The sequence below is a fragment of the Cucumis sativus genome, unplaced genomic scaffold, assembly GCF_000004075.3.
Source record: "Cucumis sativus cultivar 9930 unplaced genomic scaffold, Cucumber_9930_V3 scaffold46, whole genome shotgun sequence".
NCBI classification, from domain to species: domain Eukaryota; kingdom Viridiplantae; phylum Streptophyta; class Magnoliopsida; order Cucurbitales; family Cucurbitaceae; genus Cucumis; species Cucumis sativus.
The window spans coordinates 333,436-356,094 of record NW_022279550.1 but is presented as its reverse complement, the minus strand read 5'-3'; the positions used below and the strand labels follow the sequence as shown (position 1 = coordinate 356,094).

General features: G+C 35.7%; 3 protein-coding genes across 3 annotated transcripts; 2 read left to right on the top strand and 1 right to left on the bottom strand.

The window, feature by feature from the left end:
• Positions 1 to 66: 66 nt before the first annotated feature.
• LOC116405923 (RING-H2 finger protein ATL80-like) lies at positions 67 to 1,178 on the top strand. Its single transcript, XM_031889671.1, has one exon. It carries the CDS (start codon positions 364 to 366, stop codon positions 907 to 909), a length of 546 nt encoding a protein of 181 aa, XP_031745531.1. The 5' UTR covers positions 67 to 363; the 3' UTR covers positions 910 to 1,178.
• A 2,721-nt stretch (positions 1,179 to 3,899) lies between these two features.
• Positions 3,900 to 7,249, bottom strand: LOC116405933 (thioredoxin reductase NTRB-like). The gene is made up of 2 exons (XM_031889677.1): positions 6,098 to 7,249; positions 3,900 to 4,225 (listed from the first exon to the last, which is right to left on the bottom strand). The coding sequence occupies exons 1-2, from the start codon at positions 7,203 to 7,205 to the stop codon at positions 4,155 to 4,157; spliced, it is 1,179 nt and encodes a 392-aa protein (XP_031745537.1). The 5' UTR covers positions 7,206 to 7,249; the 3' UTR covers positions 3,900 to 4,154.
• A 5,334-nt stretch (positions 7,250 to 12,583) lies between these two features.
• LOC101206228 (serine/threonine-protein phosphatase 7) lies at positions 12,584 to 22,623 on the top strand. The gene is given in 9 exon segments (XM_004146136.2): positions 12,584 to 13,140; positions 13,143 to 13,319; positions 13,594 to 13,627; positions 13,630 to 14,087; positions 15,999 to 16,053; positions 16,056 to 16,094; positions 16,097 to 16,140; positions 16,682 to 16,789; positions 22,411 to 22,623. Coding segments are annotated over 9 exon segments (1,383 nt in total). The 5' UTR covers positions 12,584 to 12,753; the 3' UTR covers positions 22,492 to 22,623.
• The last annotated feature ends 36 nt before the right edge of the window (positions 22,624 to 22,659 follow it).

The window sequence follows — 22,659 nt, the reverse complement described above, 5'->3', positions numbered from 1 at the left end:
ATTCTCTTTGGCAATGGCATGTCAAACTTCCGGCAGTAATTAGAATATCGGTCCATTACATTTTACATGGCACCTACATAGAAGGAATTCAGAAGGTTGAAGTGAGTTTTAAAGAAAAGATAAGCACAACACAGAACCCTTTTGAAGAAAAGAAGAAAGAAAAAAGAACCAAAGTATGGAGTGGCCCCACCTCCCAAGTTGTCCTCTTCTCCTCTTTCCCTTCTAACAACAAAAACACTCTACAGTTTCTTCTTTTCCCTCAAAAGAAAGAAAGAAAGAAACCCTCAACACAATATTACTTGCACTCACTGCTCCATCCTCAATCCCCAAACCCCAATCCTTCTCTTCTCAACCCTCTGTCTCATGTCTCCCTATATCAGAGCTCTCACCGCAAATACTTCGTCGGCGCCTCCACCGGAAGCGGTGGCCTTGGAGTCGGACTTCGTGGTCATTCTCGCGGCTTTGCTCTGTGCCCTAATTTGTATGGTAGGGTTGATAGCGGTGGCTCGGTGCGCCTGGCTCCGCCGTGGAAATCAGGCGTCGGCGAATAGAGGACTGAAGAAGAAGATACTGCAGTCGCTTCCGAAATTCAGGTACAAGTCAACGGTGGGAGATGGGAAAATAGCGGCGGAATGTGCGATCTGCCTGGCGGAGTTCTTGGAGGGGGAGGAGATCCGACAGTTGCCGCAGTGCGGGCATTGCTTCCACGTCAGTTGCGTAGACACGTGGCTAGGTACCCACTCCTCCTGCCCTTCTTGCCGTCAGATACTGGTAGTGGCCAGATGTCAGAAGTGCGGCCAGTTTCCGGCGGATGTACAAGGCGGCGGTGCTCACAACAACGAGGAGGAGGAAGTGGAAGATAACATCAACAACAACAACAACAACAGGGGTTTGGGGTTTTTGCCTTGACTTAACAAAACCTTAGCTTCACTTCACCTTCTCTATTTCTTTCTGCTTCATCACAAACACACAAGATTCAGTTCTTTGTGAATTCTTTTTTTCTAAAAAAATTACAAAAACAAATCTTGACTCATGATGTTTAAAAGAAAAAAACCCCTTCATTAAAAAAACTGCACTTGTAAATTCTAAATTCTATACTGCCAGTACCTTCATTACCCTCTCATGCTGTTTCTGATGATCATCCCTTCCTCTATCAAAGTTCCTTTTTCTTTTCTCTCTCTTTTTGTACGCATTCTACCATTTGTTTTACTCTAATTGATCAATGTTACATATTTTGCTTTTAATATTACAATTAGTTTTTCAACTCAAAGTTTATAATTTATGAATTTCTTAAATTCCTTTTTCAAAATTCGACAGACATAAATTTACTTTGAATTAAAGAAAAATTATTTAGGTTTTCCATAAATAGGTAATTTTACTCCTGATTTCTTTAAAGAAAAATATTTGGTTATCTTTAGTCAGTCCATTAACTGCCAAATTAAAACTTATTTTTTTATTTTTTAAAAGAGAATTTAAATTATTTGTTTTATTACCATGAGATAAATGATGGCTATTAATGTCACCTAATCATTAGCATTTTTATCTTAATCATTAACAAATTCAAATAATTTTTGTGAATATGTATTTGTATATATATATATTTTTGGATAATTCCTTGCTTGGATGGTTTCAACTTTTTTTTTTTTTTTTTTTCATTTCTATCTCTTTTCTTCACCCTACAAACTACTCTTTTTTATTTGAAATAAAATTTCCAAATGTTTACACTAACAAAAAAAAAAAAAGAACCCTTCTCGTTATTCTCCTGTACAAATATAAGATATATTATAACTAAACTTAGATTCTATTTACTAAGAAAAGAATAAAGTTGCATGAGTTAAGAGGATTCTTATTCGTTCATCTACTTTATCACTTTTAGCATTTTGGTTCACATAACTTAGTTCTTTTCGATTTAGTCTCACTTTAATTTATAAAAAGAACAATCTATTCAAAATATTACATAGGAAATTGAAGTGACTTGCAATTGCACCCATATTAGTTATTGTCTATATTTTCAGGTATATATTGCCATTTGCTTCAAAAAATAAATAATAAATAAGTATATTGTCAGTTTATCTATAAAAACATCCTATCAAATACTGTGTGGATGGAAAAATTAATGATTTGAAATTACATTTTAAAAACTTTATACAAATCATAACATGATAATTGAGACTAAATTGTTGAAAAGAGTCACTGCAATTCAAAAGTTTGATTTTTTTTTTTAATTCTCCTAAATCCACTTGTTGGATGAAAAGAGAAAAAAAATGGAAGTTATTAAAATTATTGTTATATTTTGTAAAATTGAAATGCCCAACATTATATTTTGTAAGCAAGCTTTATGTAAAATATTATTTTATAACAATAAGAACAAAAAAAATCTCATAAATTAATTTTAAAATGGTAAAGTTTTTGGTTTTGGATGTTTAATTATTAATTATTAATGTTGGAGGAGAAATAGAGCATCTTTGGATTTGGTATATTTAATTAATCAATATTGTTCCCAAATTTTATAAAACAAAATTCTTAGACCACACAAAGAAAAATAGATATAGGCATTAATGTCTTAACACCACTCATTGGCTTGGAGCCAATCAAACATCTATTTATAATTTTATACTTAGCTAATTCATTATTATTCCTCCAAGACAATTCTACCTATTATATATATATATATAATTCTAAAGGGGATTCGTTTGTTGACCAATACAAGGGGCATCTCTCTACTTTATTTAAATCTTACGACATTAAATTTGAATGTTTTGTGAGCTAACACTACACAAAAAGTTAGGAGTGTAATATAGAAATGTGATCCATATATAAAACCTTCAAAATTTAGCCATGATTTGTAAGCTAAGAAGTTATGTAATCAAGTTGAATTTTACTAGCATGTGATGGCTAATTAGGTCATTTGACTACACAAAGTGATAAGCTAGTGCTAAAATGACAAGTCATCCAACTTGAATAGATTCAATCATGTGTAAGATATTGTTGATTGTAGCTCTAATGGAAGAAACCTAAAACCATCATGTGATTGTATATAGAACTTGGGCCAACTAAGTGGGAGTAATAGGTTTGTATAATGTAAGGCTAAAATTCATTGACATGTGCATAGTGCGTCCAACTTAATAGAAATGAGGTAGGTTGCAATTCAACTATATGTAAAAGTAGGTGAGAAGAATGAGTTGTGATTTGCAAAATTATTAAATCAAGCCATAAAATGTCTAATTAGTAAAGTCAGTCGTAACCCAACCATATGAGACCATTAGGTGAGCACATGCTAAGTAGACGAGGGTGACGGATTTACATCATTAAATTTTAACTTTGAACTTATATACACTAACCTATTATGATGTAATGGGTGACAAATATCATTGCACTCACTTGCAATAACTAGTTAGCATATATAATCTATCAATAACATACATATTTTGACTCTTTTCATGTGAACGTGTGTGGTACCACCTGCTTAGGTTTGGCTTGAGCCAAGCTACTGTCAACATATTCTGAGAGATGGGTGACTGACGGTGGGCAAGGGAATTGCGAGAAGAAAAGTTGCAAGAGAATATAAAATGAAGCCAAAAATAAAAGGGGTGAAGGAGAAGGAAAAGTAGTGTTCAATGATGCTCTGGAGCGCTCAGTGAAATTTTCATCAACTCTATCTTTTTCCCGTTTTACATTTGTCAAATTCCCTTGTCCACTGTTATGGAGTTCATGCAACAGGAGGTGTCACTTCTTGTTGAATGCTCATGGGAGGAAATTTCGAAGAAGATTTTGGGAAAAACTACATACGAGTCTTTCATCTCCAAAGTGTCTTAAAAGTCTCTAAATTAAGAAAAAGGTGATCCAAATGTTATTTAAAATTATCCATGTAAGAAATAATACAAAGCATGAAAACCAAGTTTACACTTTCAAACCTTACTCCCCAAACCTGCAATAGATTTTAAACCAACCACCACAAATCCAGTGCACAAGTTAAAGGTTATCTTGAATAACCTTCTTCCAAAATACTATAACAATTTCCCGTCAATCCCTCCCATAAGCTCCCCAAAATCAATAATTAACAAGCTTTCCCTTCCACAGTCGTTCTTAACATTTGGCCATTTGTCTTCAAATTCTCTACGGCCAACTTTGAGAAACCCAGGCAAAGTCTATCATCAATCACTCTTCCCCTCTTGAGAACCAATTTCTTGCAGGTAATGCTCCGCATCCAATGCTGCCATGCAACCTGTACCACAGCAAATAAATATTAGGAAAGGAAGCAACTTCATTCGATCAACCTTTATGAAGGACAAGTGAAAGAAAGACATGATTTTCGAACAAAAGTAACTTTTTTTTTACAAGGAAAAGGAACAGGGGACTAAATTTAAAATGAGGTAAGTCCATTGTCTAAACTTCGACAAATAACTTTCACTGCCATGAATAATAATAATAATAATACATATGTATATAATTCAGTGCTCCTACTTCTCAATCATGAATCAGGTTCACTGTCACATCTGCACGTTCAAAGAAGCGCGGCTCCACTAATATTTAGCAACTCCTCGTAAATATAGCCATGAAAACCCATCCAATATTATTTAGAGTTCTTCATATGGGATTTAAGCATGTTAGCTTTTCATTTCACTTTAGGCCTAATAATAGAATCCTCTTTGGGCGACGCTATACAATTCCACACCATTAAATAATATATTGCCCAAATACCTGCTACACAATTCCACGCTCACACCTTTTTCTCTCCATCCTAAAGTAATTTCCCTCCTATACCTCCTTGTGCATCGGGAAGAAAGGGAGAAGTAGAAGTGCTTCCCTTCACGAAGAGAAATTGGAAAAGGTAGAAGCAAAGTCCCAGTAGGGTTTGGCCAAGTTGTGATCAATACGTTTATCTCAAGTGTGTCCACAGAGGCATGAGCAGATAAGATATATAACGTTCTGGAAATAATAAAGGAGAGAGGAAACGAGTGGAGAATTTCTTTTGATCTGGACTTAAAATGTTAGTGGAGGATTTCTTTTGATATGGACTTAAATGTTATAACAATGAAACAACCTCAAAATTAATCTTAGTGGGTTCTTTGGAATTAAAGGCACACACCGGTACAACAAAAAAGGACGGTCTGTGCTTTTCACCCCTTTCACCACACGGTTTCGAAGTTTTTCCTCTTTTTTAACTATTCGCTAGAAAACATTAATCTTAGTTTCATCCCCTTCCTTTGGCGGGACTGTTTTTGTTGGGCTTGTTTTTTTAATTTGCCTTTGTATTCTTTCACTTTTTTTTCAATGATAAAAGTTGTTTCTAAAATAACTTTAAAATTAATTATTTTATGAATTTCCCTCTTCCATACACATTCACACACGATGAAGTCGAGGAAGTACGTGAGTGACTTGTATTTTCTGGATAATTTGGATTAAAAGGGATAGAAGCAGCTCTCCAACGGTTAGAGACAAATTTCGAGACTGATCGGGAAATTACCACCTATTCTAAGGCTTCATGGTGCACAACACATGCAGCCTCCTTAAATTACTTGCTAACCATTATTTGGGCTAATCGGACCTCATATCCTGATTAAATTAGGGAGAGAATTCTTTATCTTCTCCTATTTAGATCAACTAGTATGCATGTCTTGTTAAACAGTTCCTAGGAGGTAAAATTGATGTTATGTGCTCCCTGTCCTTCACAATTTAGGTTATGTATTCAAGTACACTAAATATTTGAACGTGTGTATCCGTTTTTACAAATAAAATAGCAAAACATTGTTTCACTCAAGCAATGTTTTTATGAGGAAAAGCTTTAGCCTGGCGGTGTCCCTAACGCCTCAAGACACAGGCACCAAGTGTTTGGAAGTTCGTTCTCGTGGACCTCAATCATTTCATTTTTCTATATTTTATCAGATATATTAGAAACTAAATGCAACATTTGCAATAGACTTGGATATAGACAGTTCGGAGTAAACTTTTTGTTGCATAATCTAATACACATTCATCTTCAAATCTAATATGTATTTTTCTTGAAGTTTTTACCTCACTTATGGCCATGTCTGGTGACAAACAGGCACAAGGAAGAAGGAAAATAATTATGGAAAGCAGAAACATTTTTACTGACCTGTACCAGCGGCAGTGATAGCTTGTCTGTACTTCTTGTCCTGAACATCGCCAGCAGCAAAGACTCCCGGGATACTGGTATGCGTCGTCCCTGGCTTCGTCAACACATACCCATCAGAATCGAGTTGCAGTTGTCCATCTAAGAATTTGGTGGCTGGTTCGTGACCAATAGCGAAGAACAATCCGGAAACTGCCAAATCAGAAACCTTTCCGGAGATCAGATCATGGACCTTCAGACCTCCCAGGACTCGCCCATTAGCGTCGCTATAAGCTTCCTTAACCACCGAATTCCAGATCACCTCGATTTTAGGGTTGCTGGAGACGCGCTGTTGCATGATCTTGGAAGCTCTGAAAGTGTCTCTTCGGTGGATAATATACACTTTGGAGCCATACTTGGTGAGGAAATTGGCTTCTTCCATGGCAGAATCTCCGCCCCCAATGACCGCCAAGGGCTTGTTTCTGAAAATAGGCGCAGCTCCATCACAGACAGCGCAAGCCGAAATACCCCGATTCCAGAACCCATTCCCTTCACCGGAGCCAGGAAATGTCAATCGCTTGGCAACCGCACCAGTGGCGACAATCACAGAATCGGCGAGGACGGTTTTCGAATCGGCAAAGACCTTAAATGGCTTGGATGAGAAATCGACCTTGGTTACGGTCTCGGTGTAGATCTGAGTGCCAAAGCGAAGCGACTGGTTGCGACAATGGTCCATGAGTTCGATGCCAAGAATGCCTTCGGGGAATCCAGGGAAGTTTTCAACGTCGGTTGTTGTAGTGAGCTGGCCGCCGGGAGCGATGTTGTTGGCCATCCATCCTTCGAAGAGAATAGGCTTGAGCTCGGCACGGGCGGCATATATGGCAGCAGTGTGGGCAGCAGGGCCACTCCCAATAACGCAAACCTTGGTTTTAAGAGTCTCGGTAGCATCCGCCATTGATGTTGAGGTCGTTGACTTGGAGGAGATGGGAGCGGAAGATATTGGAGAAGGAGGGGCAGAGGCGCGGCAAATAGAATAGAGCGCTTTTCGCAGTAAGCTTGGAATGGTATTCAACCCTCTTTTATTATCGTTATTATTATTCTCATTCCCTCCACAGCCAAGCCCTCTGCTCATTCTGATTTCTTTAATTATTTTTCTTTTTACCCTTTTTCTTTTTAGGTTTAAATCCCAATGCTTTATGTTATTAATTCAAACATATAGCTTAAAAATATGCCTATAGTGTCAAAAAAGGTATGCTTATCCTTTGATTTCACATTATTCCAAGTTGTTCAAGCCATCACCATTATTCCATTTCATAACCCTTCCTAATACTCTGTGAATTATGCCTATAGTGTGAAACAAGGCATGCTTATCTTTTTATCCAACAAAGACTTACATCCTTTCAAACTTACATGAAAACCAAAATGACTGCAAAAGAATTATAGTCATCCCCAAACTAATAAAAGCAAATAAAAAAAAATATCAAACAAACAAAAGTAAAAAGGTTCTTGCAACCCAAACAACGTGCTAAATCATCCCTCCTAAGACATATCCACTATTTTTATTCATGGATACATAACAAGCGTAAACTATTCACGATGTTTCTAAGTACATATAAAATTAACAAAATAAAGAGGAAAGGAGATACAAGTTGGGCTCTTGACTATCGTCCTCAAATATGAATCATACTTATACTCTTGTGTTTCCTTCGTATATATCTCCACTCATTTGAAGTTCCAAATTGTCATCTAGGTCCAAAAATCGACTCTCGATGGAGGCCCTAATCAAACTTTCATAAGTCTTTCCAAAATCGGTAATCAAAGCTCAAAACTAATGCAAGGTCTAGATAGAGGTTGAAAAATAAAGAAAACGATGGATCATTCGTCCAAAACAGTCGCCTTGAATCAAAAGTTATGACCTAACTATGATGCAGCATGTCGTACCCGCATTCCTCACCTTTTTTTTGGCTCCAAGTCGAATTTTGACTTTCTAAAGGGTACTTTGATCATTTTACTCTGGAAATTGCTTGTGTTGGTCCAAGCATTGGATTTCTTAAAATTAAACATGAATAAAAACATCAAATATCATAAATTAAGCATAAACCAACAAATTTTAAGACTGAATAAAGCTTTTTTTTTTTTTTTTTTGTGTTTTTCAAGCAATCATTCTCAAGCTTAAAGTTTATAACTAGCACGTTTTGAAATTTTTTCTTTTTTTAAAAAAGCTCTTTTGATAATTGTTCTAGTTATCGTTTCCTTAAACCTTTCAACACAACCAATAACCAAATAAGACCTATACGTCCTTGTGGGGCATTTGGCCGCTAATTGAGTTAGTAATTGAGGGGTTAATACGTTGAAATTGGTAAATTTGTGTTTAGGGTGTAGAGTTTAAATATTAAATTTAATAATAGTTGTGAAAAATAGATTGAGAAAGTAAGATAAATTTACTTGGCAAATGCTAAAGTAGAGATAGAGAGTAAGATTGAGTTTTCTTGGTAGGTGTGAAAGGTATAAAAAATGGAAAGATGAAGTTACTCTTTTAAGTGTGCAAGTTCTAATAAGAGTTGTTTGTGGACTAAAGTGGGATGCGTTTGTAATGTCATATATTCCAAGATTCATGTGTTTGATTAAGCATTTTGGACCCCATTTGTAATATCAAACTTATTTCATTCCGACAATCCTCGATTCAACTCTTTATTTCATCATTTTTGTTTTGCCATTGATAAATCACTCATCCTAACATCTTTTAGATTCTCAATAATCTTGATTACACTTCATCCTCCGAAAGAATAAAGTTTGTTCGAATGAGCCCAAATGAAAGTTAATCCAAGATTTAAATTTGCTTGAAAATGACATTTTGTTTATGTCAGTCACGTGTGAAAGTATCATCTTGTCCTCAAACCGTGGTGAAGGCCTCGAGTTGACACTTCTCTTTCTAGTTCCTCATTGAACATTTCTTCCTTTATATTTTATATTTTTAGTTTTTAGCTCCTTTTTCTAGTTCCTTGGCAAATATTATTTTCTTTGATAATTTTGTGATTCAGTTTCTCTTACTAGATTTTTGTTATAACTTATTATTTTAGTTTTCTGTTTCCAGTTTCTTATCAAACGCAACAATAATTTTTTCTCTTTGATTTTTACTTTGTTCATATGATTCCTTTCACTTCGATCTCCCGCTTCTCGCTCCTTCGTTTTGTTCTATAGTAGAAACACAAAAAAATGGGGAAAAACTGCCTAACAAATAAAAATTTGAAAAACAAATAAGAAGAAAAGCGCCAGAGAAGAAGGAAGACAACATACAAAATAGAAGAAGTGGAAAATGAAAAAATATGTATTTTTTTTTATCAAACTAAAATACCTTACAACCTCAAACACATACTAACTTGAACTTAAATAATATATAACTTCAAACAATAAAAAATCTTATAACCCTACTATAATAATTTTGAGCTTTGATAACCAACTCCGTAACTTGCCCCAAACGTCGCATGGTATTTTCATCATGATATGTATGGTAATTTTATAAGAGTGAATTTGATTCATCCGGTTTCTTAATCTTTTTTCTTTGTCAAATGACCTAACTTTGGGTTTAGGGTTAAAATCTTTTGGATATTAGACTTCATATACGCTTCTCTTTTATCTTTTCTCTATGCCACACTATACAATTGTTTGGATAATTAGGATATCACTGTTTTTATTCAAAACATCATCTCCTTTTTCCTTCTTAATTAATGTTTTAATTTCAACCAAACTTTAGTATGTGTTTTTCCTCGTCCTTGTTTTGCTAATGGTTACAATATTTTGACATGTCACAAAAAGATGGTTCTCAAGCAATAATTTTGAATATTAATTCCTCGATCGTTTTACAATAATTAATATCCATCGAGTAATCTTCTAAAGTTAAGATGATAGTTATTTTCAATAGTCAAATAATGAACATGTGGTTGATAAATTGATCGATATATGTGGTTTAAAATTTGTTTATGATAGAGAATTCATTTTTCTCTCTAGTTGGTTGGTGTTATATTGGTCCTTGTTCATATGTGTGTATGTGTATGTCCATGAGAAGAAAATTCATTTGTGTCTCTATATATTAATTATTTTGTATAATACAAATACAAATTAAAATCCATCAATATATAGACTCCAATAAATCAATGAGCAATTAATATGGATTACATACTTGTCTTTGTTGTCCCTTTTGAGTTCAAGTTAAGTTGTTTAACTAATTAATGAACCTCATTTGAAATGACTTTCTTAAGCTGACTTCTTAGGTGTTGGTTGGGCTTCACCTATCAATAGTATATCATTATTCAAAAACGGGTTTTAAAGATTGAAAGCATAACGATCCACGTGAAATTCCAATCTAACTTTCTTATTTTATTTGACATACTCTCCTTAACACTATCCTAACCAATCTATTCCAAAATTTTAATAATATATCACTGATAGATTTGGGCAAATGAATCACCAGTAGAAGTACAAGTTGGGTCCTCTTCAACCTCGTAGTAACTGAGAGAAAAAATTGAGAACTTGAGAAGCCCAAATTTGAAGAGGAAGATTAGAAATTAAATCATAAATTATCTACCCAATATACATATATATATATATTCACCGTCCATCATTACAACTCCATAATAATTCATTAGTGAACTTTTTTACTTTGCAAGGTAGTATATTCCATTATTAAACAAAATCGTTGTTGTGTTGAGTACACATGTAAATCACATAACATGTTGTTCAATCACATGTCAATTTTTTTTTTTAACTTTTTAGATATTTAAAATTAAATGCACGAAAGTATTATTGTAGCGATAAAGCATATACCACACCCTTAGCTACATCAAAATATTTAAATTGGGGGTATGTTAATGTGTAGGTAAAAAAAAAATGATTGAAAATGATTAAAAATTTTAAAATAAAGTTTGGACCAAAAGAGCCGTGATTACAATTTAGCATTGAAATCAAGAAATGTTTATAAAAAAAAAGATTGAAAGAAGAGCAGGTGAAGAAAGTGCTGCGTTGGTTCCTTGTTTTCAATGATGGAACGCAACGCATTAGTCAAAAGATAGAAATGAAGTAGGTGGCGTAATCACGGATCTTTCTCACAATTTCCATTTCCAATTTTTCTTTTTCACCTACTCAAACTCAACTAATTAAATTTGTTCTTCGTTAAATACTCAACCACAATTTTCTACCCCCACCATATTATTTTAAATTAATATCATCTCACTTCGTAAATATACAAGAGATTAAATCGTTATAGGAGTTTAGATATATATTTAATTATTAATTTTAAAATACTATACTCATTGCAAGTGATGCAAATAAAATTAAAATTCAATGGCAGATAATTAAAAGTAGAAGAGCGTAGAACAACAATCTGGGCCTGGGGACGAGCAAACGAGAGATTTTTAATTGGGATAATGATAAGTGAAAACATGGATGCATAAATAATTTGATAATTAAATTGGGTATTTCAAATTTAGTTGAAATGTTTATAGTTTAGAAGCTGAAATAAAATAAATGATGTATTATGATGATAATTGATAGATAGTATTAGGAGTAAGGTGAAGAAGTATGTTCAATTGATTGTGTAGGAAAGGATTAAACCATCGCCAGTAATAATATAATATACCATATGGGATGCGATAAAGAAAAGAAGAAAAAAAGCTAGAAAATTAGAAGGTATGTGTAGGTATAGTGGAAGGAGGCGTTGAGAAGGAGGAGGTGGTCTTGATGAAATCCAAGCAATCGGCAATGGCTTCGGCGTAGAAGGAGTTGGAGCGGCGGAAGGACCTGAGCTTCGCAGCTTGCGCAGCTGAATTAGAAGAACCTTTTGATGATGTTCCGCTCTTCTTAATCTCAACAATGGAGCGCCGCCACCGATTTAAGATACGCAACAGCCACCCGAATTTGGACCGCAGCTTTGACACCGACAGTCTTCTGGAGGTGAGCCGGAAGCCTCTGCAGGACCGCCTCTGCCGCCGCGTAATCCTCTCATATGTGATAGGGTCCATATTGAAAAATCGATCCGGAATATAATCTTCTTTTTTGGTGGCTTCCGCCGGTTGTCTGTCTCGTCTGAAAAGAAATGCTTTGAAAAGTTTAACCCAACTTCACGCAGGATATCGTTATTTATATGTGCAAATGGAATATATATATATTTATATGTGGAGAATATATTTTATTTTGGTGATCTGCTCTCATTGACACTCTTCTAAATTTATTTGTTTATTTTGGTACAGCGGGTAGACATTTTAATTTATTTTATTGTTTTTAAAAATGTTTCTTAATAAATTATAAAAATAATAAATTTATAAAATATTTACATTAAAAAATAATAGTTAAATAATTTTATATATTTTTTATATTGGTAAATAGTTGGTCATTTTTATTTTAATTTATAAAAACTCACTGATTTAAATTAGAGTTTAATTTTGAATAGGGTCATTGCGAGTGGTGGGTTCGATAGATGGGCTCGGTTTAATGAAAACTTTTCGGCCAGCATATTATGGCAATGGTGATGCCTAATTAATGGGACAGTGGAGTGCAAAAGGAGCTGGCGCGCGGGTGGCATGGCAGTAGTTAAGTGTAAAAAAATAAAATAGTATAGAAATGGAGGCGCTGCCATTGCTAGGGCTTGCTACATCTCTCATCATTCAACGACGAAGAAAATAACAATGTCGTCGAAGCATTTTCCGGATTTGGATTCTTCAGCGTCGCCCAATCCGATTCCCACGGATGTTACTCCGGCTCCTTTCGATCATCTACCCTCCACCACCACCTCCTCCACCCTCTCTGAATCTGACGAAAATCCCTGCACATCATCTTCACCTTCTTCCACTCCACCTCCGATTCACTTACCTCTCTCTTGGCCTCCCGATGCCACCCTTTCCCTCCAGTGGATACACCATCTAATCGCCGCCTTCGACTGGTCTTCCAAAAATTTACCTCCATCCCACTTTCCTTCCGTCCTTCCCGTCTCTGTTTTCGACACTCTAATCCTCACCGCTTCTAAAATCCTCCACAAAGAACCCAATTGCCTCAAAATCCTCCAAGATTCACCCCCAGCAGCGACTCCACTGTAGTCGTCGTCGGAGACATCCACGGTCAATTTCATGATCTCCTCTTTCTTCTGCAGGATGCTGGTTTTCCTTCTGAAAACCGTTTCTTTGTCTTCAATGGGGACTACGTCGACAGAGGGGCTTGGGGTCTTGAAACTTTTTTGCTCTTATTGGCTTGGAAGGTATTTTTGAACATCAGTTTTACTTTTAATCATTCATGTAACCATGTTCCCTGCATCGTCGGGATTTTTATGTTATGCGTACAGTAGCATGTGGCCTGCTGTTTAATCTTCTCTATCTAGTCTCTGTCCAATCTCTATTATCTCAGCCTAGAAGTAGTTGCCCTTCTGTAAAAGAAAAACATTGCATCACATTTATCCTTGCTACTTTCTAGTCTTTCTTTGCCTTGAACAGGTGGTTTTCCTTTGATTAAATTCTGCTCCATAATGTCTAAAGGTGTTTATGCCACATCGTGTATTTCTTCTTCGTGGAAACACGAATCCAAGTACTGCACATCCGTTTATGGTTTTGAGAAGGAGGTGCTAGCCAAGTATGGAGACAGAGGTAAGCACGTCTATCGGAAGTGTTTGGGGTGTTTCGAAGGGCTGCCTTTAGCCTCCATTATTGCTGGATGTGTATATACGGCTCATGGAGGACTTTTCCGCAGTATATCAGTTCCTTCGTCTAAAAGATCGAAAGGAAAAAAAAATCGTAGGATAATCTTAAATCCGGAAGCCAACGGGTTATCTCTTGGTTCTTTGGAGGAGCTATCCAAAGCCAGAAGATCTGTTCTTGATCCCCCATGGGAAGGCTTGAATTTAATTCCGGGCGATGTGTTGTGGTCTGATCCTTCTATGAATCCTGGTCTCTCCCCAAATAGAGAGAGGGGCATTGGTCTCTTGTGGGGTCCTGATTGCACTGAAGAATTCTTGAAAAAATTCGATCTGAAGGTAACTATAACAAACACTTCCTTAGTTTATTTTAGATGTTAAAACGCGTGTGTGTGTTTGAATCAGGACATCTATATTGTTTCTTTAAAAGATATATTTTAATACAACCCTCCCCTGGTTTGGGGCTTGAGTTTTTTCCTCCTTTTTGGTTATTTCTTGTCATCTATAAAAGCGTTTCTTGTCAGAGATACATTTTTAATGCAATTCTTAGCTAATGAATTAAGTTTTACCGGTGGCAGTCAGTGGGTCCAAAACTTGTTTGAAATATTAAATAGAAGTATATAGTCACTCGACTATTTAAGTTTTGTTGCTTGGACTGCGCCCAGGTTTATGTTAGCCATCTTTATTTGCATAAAAGCATGAGTGTTGTCTGATCCAAGCTGATTATATGTGACATCAACAACTAAGCCATCTGTATTAATACGGATTATGAGCTACTTTGTGGGCCTTCAGAGACCGAGAAACATCAAAATTTTTAGAGGGCGTGAGTTCTTATTTTGATGTTTGGACCCTTAATAGATTCTTTGTTTTTCATCCTTGTTTCTAGACGATTTATAACGATTCTCTTGTTCTTATTTACATCAATCTTTCCCAGTTGCATTGGAAGAAACACATTAATTTCTTCCTCTATTCCTTCCCTCTAGCAAAAGACACTCTGAGATGGACCAAGATTCACGCTTCATCTTCTTATTGGAACCTTTAGCTATGTTAAGACTTCATGCAAATACTTCAAGTAAAAGATTTCACCTTTCTGGTTGCCTTTCCGTATTACATTCACTATTTCCTTTTGGGTTTCAAAATTAATCTTGTGTGTTAATCCAAAGACGAAGATCTCATAGAATGTGGATGAGCTTGTTAGATGGAATACCGAACACCAACTAACTTCTACCTTCTCTTCCATGGAGATTGGAATTAATCCAACTCATTATTGTTAAGGTTGATTCTTTTAATAATATTCCATCTGGCATTCCATCCCTCCTATATTTCAATCATTAGAACCTCCTTGACTTGTGATATCCTAAAACAATATGGGAGATGCTACTTCCGGAAAGGAGATTAGTGGCATGACCCTTGATACGAAGGCTTCTCCATGATAGTGTAGGAGGCATTTGAAGAGCTTTTCCTTCATTGCCCTTCTGTGATGAAGGGTTTGCTTTGTGGCATTAGGTGAACCAATGTGGGCTCAATAGTTTTTTGATGATGTTTGGTTTGTTAGATTCTATGCTTATCTTTGGCTCTTTGTTTCTAGGCCTTTTTAATTATTCGCTGACTTATTTCTCTTGCTTAGAGCCCCTTCTGTATAGGCCCGATAGTTTTTTAATGTCTGTGTATTCTTTTGTTTTTTCTTAACAAAAAGTTTTTTTCTTCTCCATTTCTATATATCTTTTAGGATAAGTATGTTTTGCTTTCTTCTCCTTTTAACTGTTCTTATAGATATAGAAGCTTAACGTATAGATCAAGCCTCATGATATGGTTCTTCTAGCCTTCTAGGGTTTTTTGGTTGCTTGCTGGTTTCCTTCTCCATCGTTCAAGAGTATTGCAATCCCCTCTCCATTTCCATTCTTTTTTTTTCTTCTGTATTTTGTCTTCTTAATCTCTTCTGCAGCTGACTTTACTCTATCCTTCATAGATTCCCTTTCATGTTCCATCTCTTTGACATGGTGAATTTGGTGCTTTAATTCTAAAGTCGACAGAAATAGAGAAAACAAGGACTGATACAGGTCATGTTGTACACGGTACACCGAACTCACTAACTAACAAGTAAAAACTTGTCCAACTTCCTAACTTTCCATCTGTCAACTAACGTAGCATATACTGTTGGACGCTCCAACATTACTCTAGACGTATTTTATAACATAAAGCAAATTGTCTGAACAATCAGTTTGTAACCTTTTCCTTTCGGTTGTCTAGCTAATTATCAGATCCCATGAAGGTCCTGATGCTAGAAAGAGACCCGGTCTTGCAGGAATGATCAGGGTTACACGATAGATCATGTTGTAGATTCAGGAAGCTGATTACTTTGTTTAGTGCTCCAGACTATCCACAATTTCAGGTATTGACCGGATCTTTATCTCTTTGTAGATGGATGACATAGATTGTTTTTAATTTTTGTATTTCTTTTGAGTTCTTCCCTTTTGTCTATTTAAACTCAGCTTGAAGGGATAAGTTTTCTATCCATCAACTTGGCAATAAAAAAATCAGTGTCAGTGATATAATATGGTGTAATATCAAAGACTATTTTTTGAATGAATGAATATCTTGCCTCTCAATACGAGAGGTGTTTATTTATTGAGGAAAAGTAATACAAGTTGGTTACTTTGTAACTAACTAAGTAGTTTTAATAAACTATAACAGTAAGCTAAAACAGTAAACTAGTAATATTAAAAATTGGGCTGATGTTGAACCCTTCAGACAACTCAATCTTGTAGGCATTTGGCTCATATTTAGCAATTATTCTACATGGGCCAATCTGTCTATCTTTCAGCCTTCCCTAAGTTCCAGTTGGGAACCTTTTTGATAAATGAGTAAACTTTATATTACCTTTTATTTCACTTGAAATGAGAACTAGTTTTCTTATTGTTTTTCCCTTGTAGGCCACTGAGGAAAGATACAAAAACAAAGGTGCATATATTGTTCTAGAACCTCCGAATTTTGATGTTCCAATCATTCATAGTTTTGAAGCCATTACTCCACGACCGAAGGTAGCAAGTTATTGCCTTGTTTGGAAAATTATTCTCAAGTTGGTGGATATTTCCTACTTTGATATAGAACTATATGATGATTATTTTCTTTTTTGTATTATATTTTATTGTACTAGTTGTATTATATTTGCCAATTTTTTTTGCTTCTTTGTAGATGTGTTGTTCTTCTATTTAAGAAAACCCTTTTCTCTTTGTGAGGTATACTAAAAATTACATTCTTTGGCATGGTATCAGAGAAGGTTTTTGAAACCCTAAAAAACCCTAAAACTCTTATAGCCCTTTGCCAGCGCTAGCCATGTGTTCTGCCCCTCAAGGTTTGTCGTTGCCAGTAGTTCTACTTTGACTGATCGCCTTGCCGACCACAACTTGTCGGACGTCTCTAGTACCTGCATTTTCTTGCGATTTTTGTTTGTAAGTTGGTTTTTTTTTGTTTGCCGTTGTTTGTTGTGGTCCTTGCCGGTTACCCCTTTCTGAGTCGTCCGCTGCCAATGACAAGATTGGTTTGTGTTTTCAGATCTGTTCCTCCGTTTTTTTTACCTTTGTTGCTTCAACCATGTCAAATACTAAGTTACCTATGGCTAAAGTCGATAATTGTATCCATTCCAATAGCCCCACTATCCAAATCACCACAATGCGACTTAATGGAGTCAACTTTCTTCGTTGGTCACAAGGTGTTAGACTTTATATTCGTGAACAAGGGAAACTTGGCTTCATTATCAGAGAGAAAACTGCCTCAAAACCAAACAACCCATTGTTTGCTGCATTGGATGTTGAAAACTCCCATGGTTATGACTTGGCTTGTAAACTCCATGGTTGAAGACATCAACTGTAATTACATGTGCTACTCTACGACCAAGGAATCGTGGGACAGTGTGACACAAATGTACTCTTATTTAGGCAATCAATCACAAGTTTTTGAGTTGAATCTCAAACTAGGAAGATATAAGCCAAAAAAGTAACTCAGTGACACAATACTTTCACTCCTTCGAAAAGATTTGGCGAGACCTAGATCTCTTTGATTCATACGAGTAGAAATCGAGTTGAAATGTCAAATTAGGAGATATACACCAAAGTAGTGTCTGTTCTCCTTAAGTTAAAGAAACTATAATGCTTTGGTGTCTGAAGGCTGATGAACAACCAAACCTTTCTTGTATTTGGTGTATATGTCTAGATTTGTAAGCCTTCTGACGCCATAGCATTATAGTTTCTTTAAAATAAGGAGAACAGACACTCCTTTGGTGGAGATGCCAATCATTCAAGGTTTGGTTGTTCTCCCATAAGAAGGCTTACAAATGTTTTGACCCTCCGACCAGAAAGTACTTTGAGAGTATGCATGTGTCTTTTTTGGAGAATCAACCCTTTTTTTTGGCCAAAATTCTCTTTAGGGGGAGACCTAATCTTGAAAGATAATTTTTGGAACACTTCACTTATCCCAAACATCATTGATTATGAAATTATGAGTTCTAATTCTTTGATGCCAAGTGTGGAGAGTTCTTCTTGTAGGCAGAGAAACAGTACCGACTGACTTGACAAGTAAAAAAACTACGGGTTTACACTAGAAGAAACTTAACTCAAAAGAATTGAGAACAGATGGTTGATCTATCACAAAATCAATCTAATACCTCGATAAATGATTCTAAAGATCCAGGTAAAATACATTCTCCTTCTTCTAATTCTCTCAGTTTTTCTCATAATCCCTTATCTGATGTCTCTGATCTTGATATTTCCAGTTGCCCATAGGAAAGGTACTTTTAATTTTGTCAAATATCCCATTGCAAATTGTCTTTCTTATCTTAGATTGTCTGACAGTCACAAAGCCTTCACATCCAAAATAACCAACCTGTTTGTTCCAAGGAATATACAGGAGGCCTTAAGTAATTTGAATTGGAAATTAGCAGTGATGGAAGAGATGAATGCTCTGAAACAACATTGCACATGGGACATAGTTGAACTAAAAAAAAAAGAAAACAATTGAATGCAAGTGGGTGTTCACGGTGAAATGTAAAGTTGGTGGTGTTGAAAGGTACAAGGCCAAATTGGTTGCTAAGGTGTTTACTTAGACCTAGGGAGTTGATTATCAAAAAACATTTGCTCTAGTTGCTAAAATCAATTCTATCAAAATTTTGTTGTCTGTTGCAGTTAACTTTGATTGACCCCTTTATTAAATGGATGTTAAAAATATCTTTCTCAATTGGGAACTTGAAGAAGAGGTATGTATGGATGTTCCACCCGGGTTTGAGGTAGATCTCGAAATTAACAAATTGTGCAAGTTAAAGAGATCATTCTACACTCTCGAACAATCTCTTAGAGCATGGTTTGAACCCTTTGAAAAAGCAGGCACAAGCTATGGATTCTATTAAATCACCAATTCACCCAAAAGCTTAAGCTGGTGGTTGAAGGAAAATTTAATTATATATCACTCATAGATTCAATTAAAGTCAAGTCAATCATATGATGTTTTATAAACATACAGAAAATGATAAGGCTGTAGAGTATACTGATGATATCATTCTACGTCAATGATGAGACAAGACTGGCGAAGAAAAAGTTAGTCGATGATTTTCAGATCAAAGACCTAGGAACTTTAAGGTACTTCTTAGGCATGGAGTTCGTCAGGTCCAAAAGTGGCATTCTTGTCCACCAAAGGAAGTATATTCTTAATATGCTAGAAGAGAAGATTTCTTTGGTTTCAAGGTGGCAGAAACTGCGATTGAGCAGAATCTGAAATTGGAAGTTGCAATAAAAAATGAGATAAAAGAAAGAGAAAAGTACCAGAGACTTGTGAAGAGACTCGTATATCTTTCCACACACATTCTGACATCGCTTTTGCAGTCAGTATGGTAAGTTAGTTCATGCATGGTCCTAAGTTAACTGACTTTGATGCAGTTTATAGAACCCTAAGATGTTTGATAGGTACTTCAGAAAAAGGAATGGCCATCTCAAAGGTGAAGTTCACATTGATGCTGATTGGGCAGGTAGCACGATGGATAGAAGATCCACTTTTGGTTACTGCTCCTTTGGTGGAGGATGTTACTTGGCGAAGTAAAAAACAGAGTGTTTGCAAGAAGTAGTAGAGAAGCAGAATTTAGAGCTTTACCTCATGGTGTTTGTGAGGCTATATGGATAAGAAGACTGTTGGAAGAATTGAAGTTCACTCAGACAATGTGCATGCACATTTACTGTGATAATAAGGCAGCAATTTCCATTGTCCACAATACAGTCCTTCACGACAAGACAAAACATATTGAAGTTGATTCTGAAAGAGTAACGGCTGTGTTAGAAGCTAAGCTAAAATAGCTGAAAGAGCTACCTTATTTCAAAACTCTTTCATAGATGGACTTCTCATAGAGTGGGTAAAAACTCCATTTCCAGTTTATGTAGAATGAAATTATGGATTTTCTCCTCTAAATGAATATGATGGAAGCAACGGTTTGTTCTAGAGGGAAGTTCATGCCAGCCTATTAGCAGTGGCTTAGTATAATGGTTAGAGAGTCCGTTTGAAGAAACAGAAATCTTTCTATTAATCAACTTTGGCAAATGGAAACTAAAAATCATCAGGTCCTGATTCCTTCAAATGTGAATTTTTTAGAAAGGATGGGGACACCAAGAAAGAACAAAATTAGAGTGTTCCAAGAGTTTTTCAAACATGGCATTATCAATGAAAGGACCTAGACCATTAGTGTGGTGCACTGTCCCTATGCTATAGAGTATACAGTCCATGAGTCTCAAAGCCACCTCTTTATCCTCTGCCTTATTCTAACAGATTTTAGAGCGCCATGATCTCTATTTTCAATTGGGTCGTGGTTCTTTCTATCGATATATCTAATTTATCTTATTCTAGAGGATTATCCATTCAATGGAGGAGACTCTTATGACATTTGTAGCCTGGAGTAGAGTTGTTTAGTCGTGGTGCACACAGCACAGGGAGTTAAATTAGTCATGGAATTGTTGTTTTTTAGAACCTTGGGTTAAATCTGTAAATAAGCAGGACCTTATGGTTGCACCTCATGAGAGCCTTTTTGTGTGGTTCGTTTAGATCGAATGCAGTAGACATTTTTTTCTTTAATAAAAAAGGGAAACAAAGCTTTCCATTGAAATAATGAACTGAGACTAATGCGCAAATTTACGAAAGAATATACGGAACATAAAGCTATAAAAGACTTGTCAGTGTAAGAATGGTAAATCAAAACCAGACCAAGATATCAAATAAAAGAAGAGAAAATAAAAGATTCACATGAAATGAGACTTCTATGATTGATTGAATTTTGAAGAAATAAAAAACCAGCTTCTTGAGGCTTAACTATCAACCAATCCATGACCCTCTTCAAAACATCAAAATCAAAATCTAAAGATTACCAAAATCTTTCACTAAGCTCAACAGGCTATAAAATCCAACCAAGTTGCCAATAGATTCATGGAACTTGGAGCAAAATTTCCCCAAAATTATCTCAAAACGAGCCGATAAGCAATTGAATGCCCGAAGAAATAGCTGTATCTTCAATGACAAATTTAATTTCCTCTTATGGCTTAAAACACCTTTCACGTTAAAGCCCTACGAAGGTGGAAGATCCTTTTGTAGTTATACGAAATTGCCATTACACAAATTTACTTAAACATAGCCTTAAATTATCCTTTCCCTTTTTTGTTATTTCATATATCCAACAATTGTTTATTTTCATGATGAAATAAATGGTTGCCTTTCCAATTTCCAATTATACTATAAATGGAAGACTTAGAGATGAATTTTGGGTTTTAAGGGTAACTAGACAAGGAGATCTCCCTCCTTTCAACTAAATATTAGTCATCACTTTTCTCCACAAAGCAGATAATTCATGAAAAAGCCTCCAATCCCATTTTCCTTTTAGTACCATTTAGCTTCTTTTTCAAGCCTCGGATAGCAAGCCAGCCAGCTTCAAGCGATTGAGAAGCAAATTGTGAACAAGCCAAATGGCTTAATTTGCCATCTGCATTACCATCTATAAAGAATTTGCTCAGAGCTTTTGGGTGGAAATAGCCTTTTAACCTAGCGCTTCTTGCTAAAAGGTGAGATGGATATGAATGTTATGTATAATATAAAAAGTTTGGAATGAATGAAGAGTTTGAGCTTCAATATTAACTTGAATGAAATGCCTTCTGAGTCCCAAGTTCTCTAAAGATCTCTAGAAAACTGTATTTGGAGTCCAACTAGAGATATCTGGACAAGTACTGTTTGTAATTTGACGTTCCAATGATGCACTCAACAAAGAAAGAGTGAAAACGAGTCTTTTATGCACCCCGATTGTTTTAGCTCCAGGCACCGGGTCAAGTAGAGAAGAGCGATGAAAGAAAAGAGAGGAATGGCTAATCCACGATCGTATCTGCACTGCATAAAAAATGAAGACGTAAACCATCTTGTCCTTTTGCTTGATGGCCAATCAGATCTTTCTTTAACGCAACACCCTCTTGGTTTCCCTTTAAAGAGGCTCAGAATGCCTCAGTTGTTGGTAAAGGTGATTAATCACATTCCACCTCTCAATTGTAGCCCTTTTTCTTATCTTGTATGATGATAGAATAGATGTATCGTACTGTTATGCTTATCGAGGTCTTGTAAATGGAGCTAACCGTTATTACTTCACATGCAGGTCAAAGCATATTATGATTTTGAGGATGTAATTGATTCCGACGAAGAATTAGACTTGGCCTCAATGGCAACTGAACAATGAATGTGTAAACTTCTAATTTTTTTAAATGGATATTGATTGTTACATCACGTTGCAAGAGTATCCTTTTCTGGTTGATTTCTTTTAAGTGTTATAAAATATTTACATTTCTATTTTAAATTTATATGAACTACATACCTTAGTTTGTTTGAAAATGAAAATATCATCACG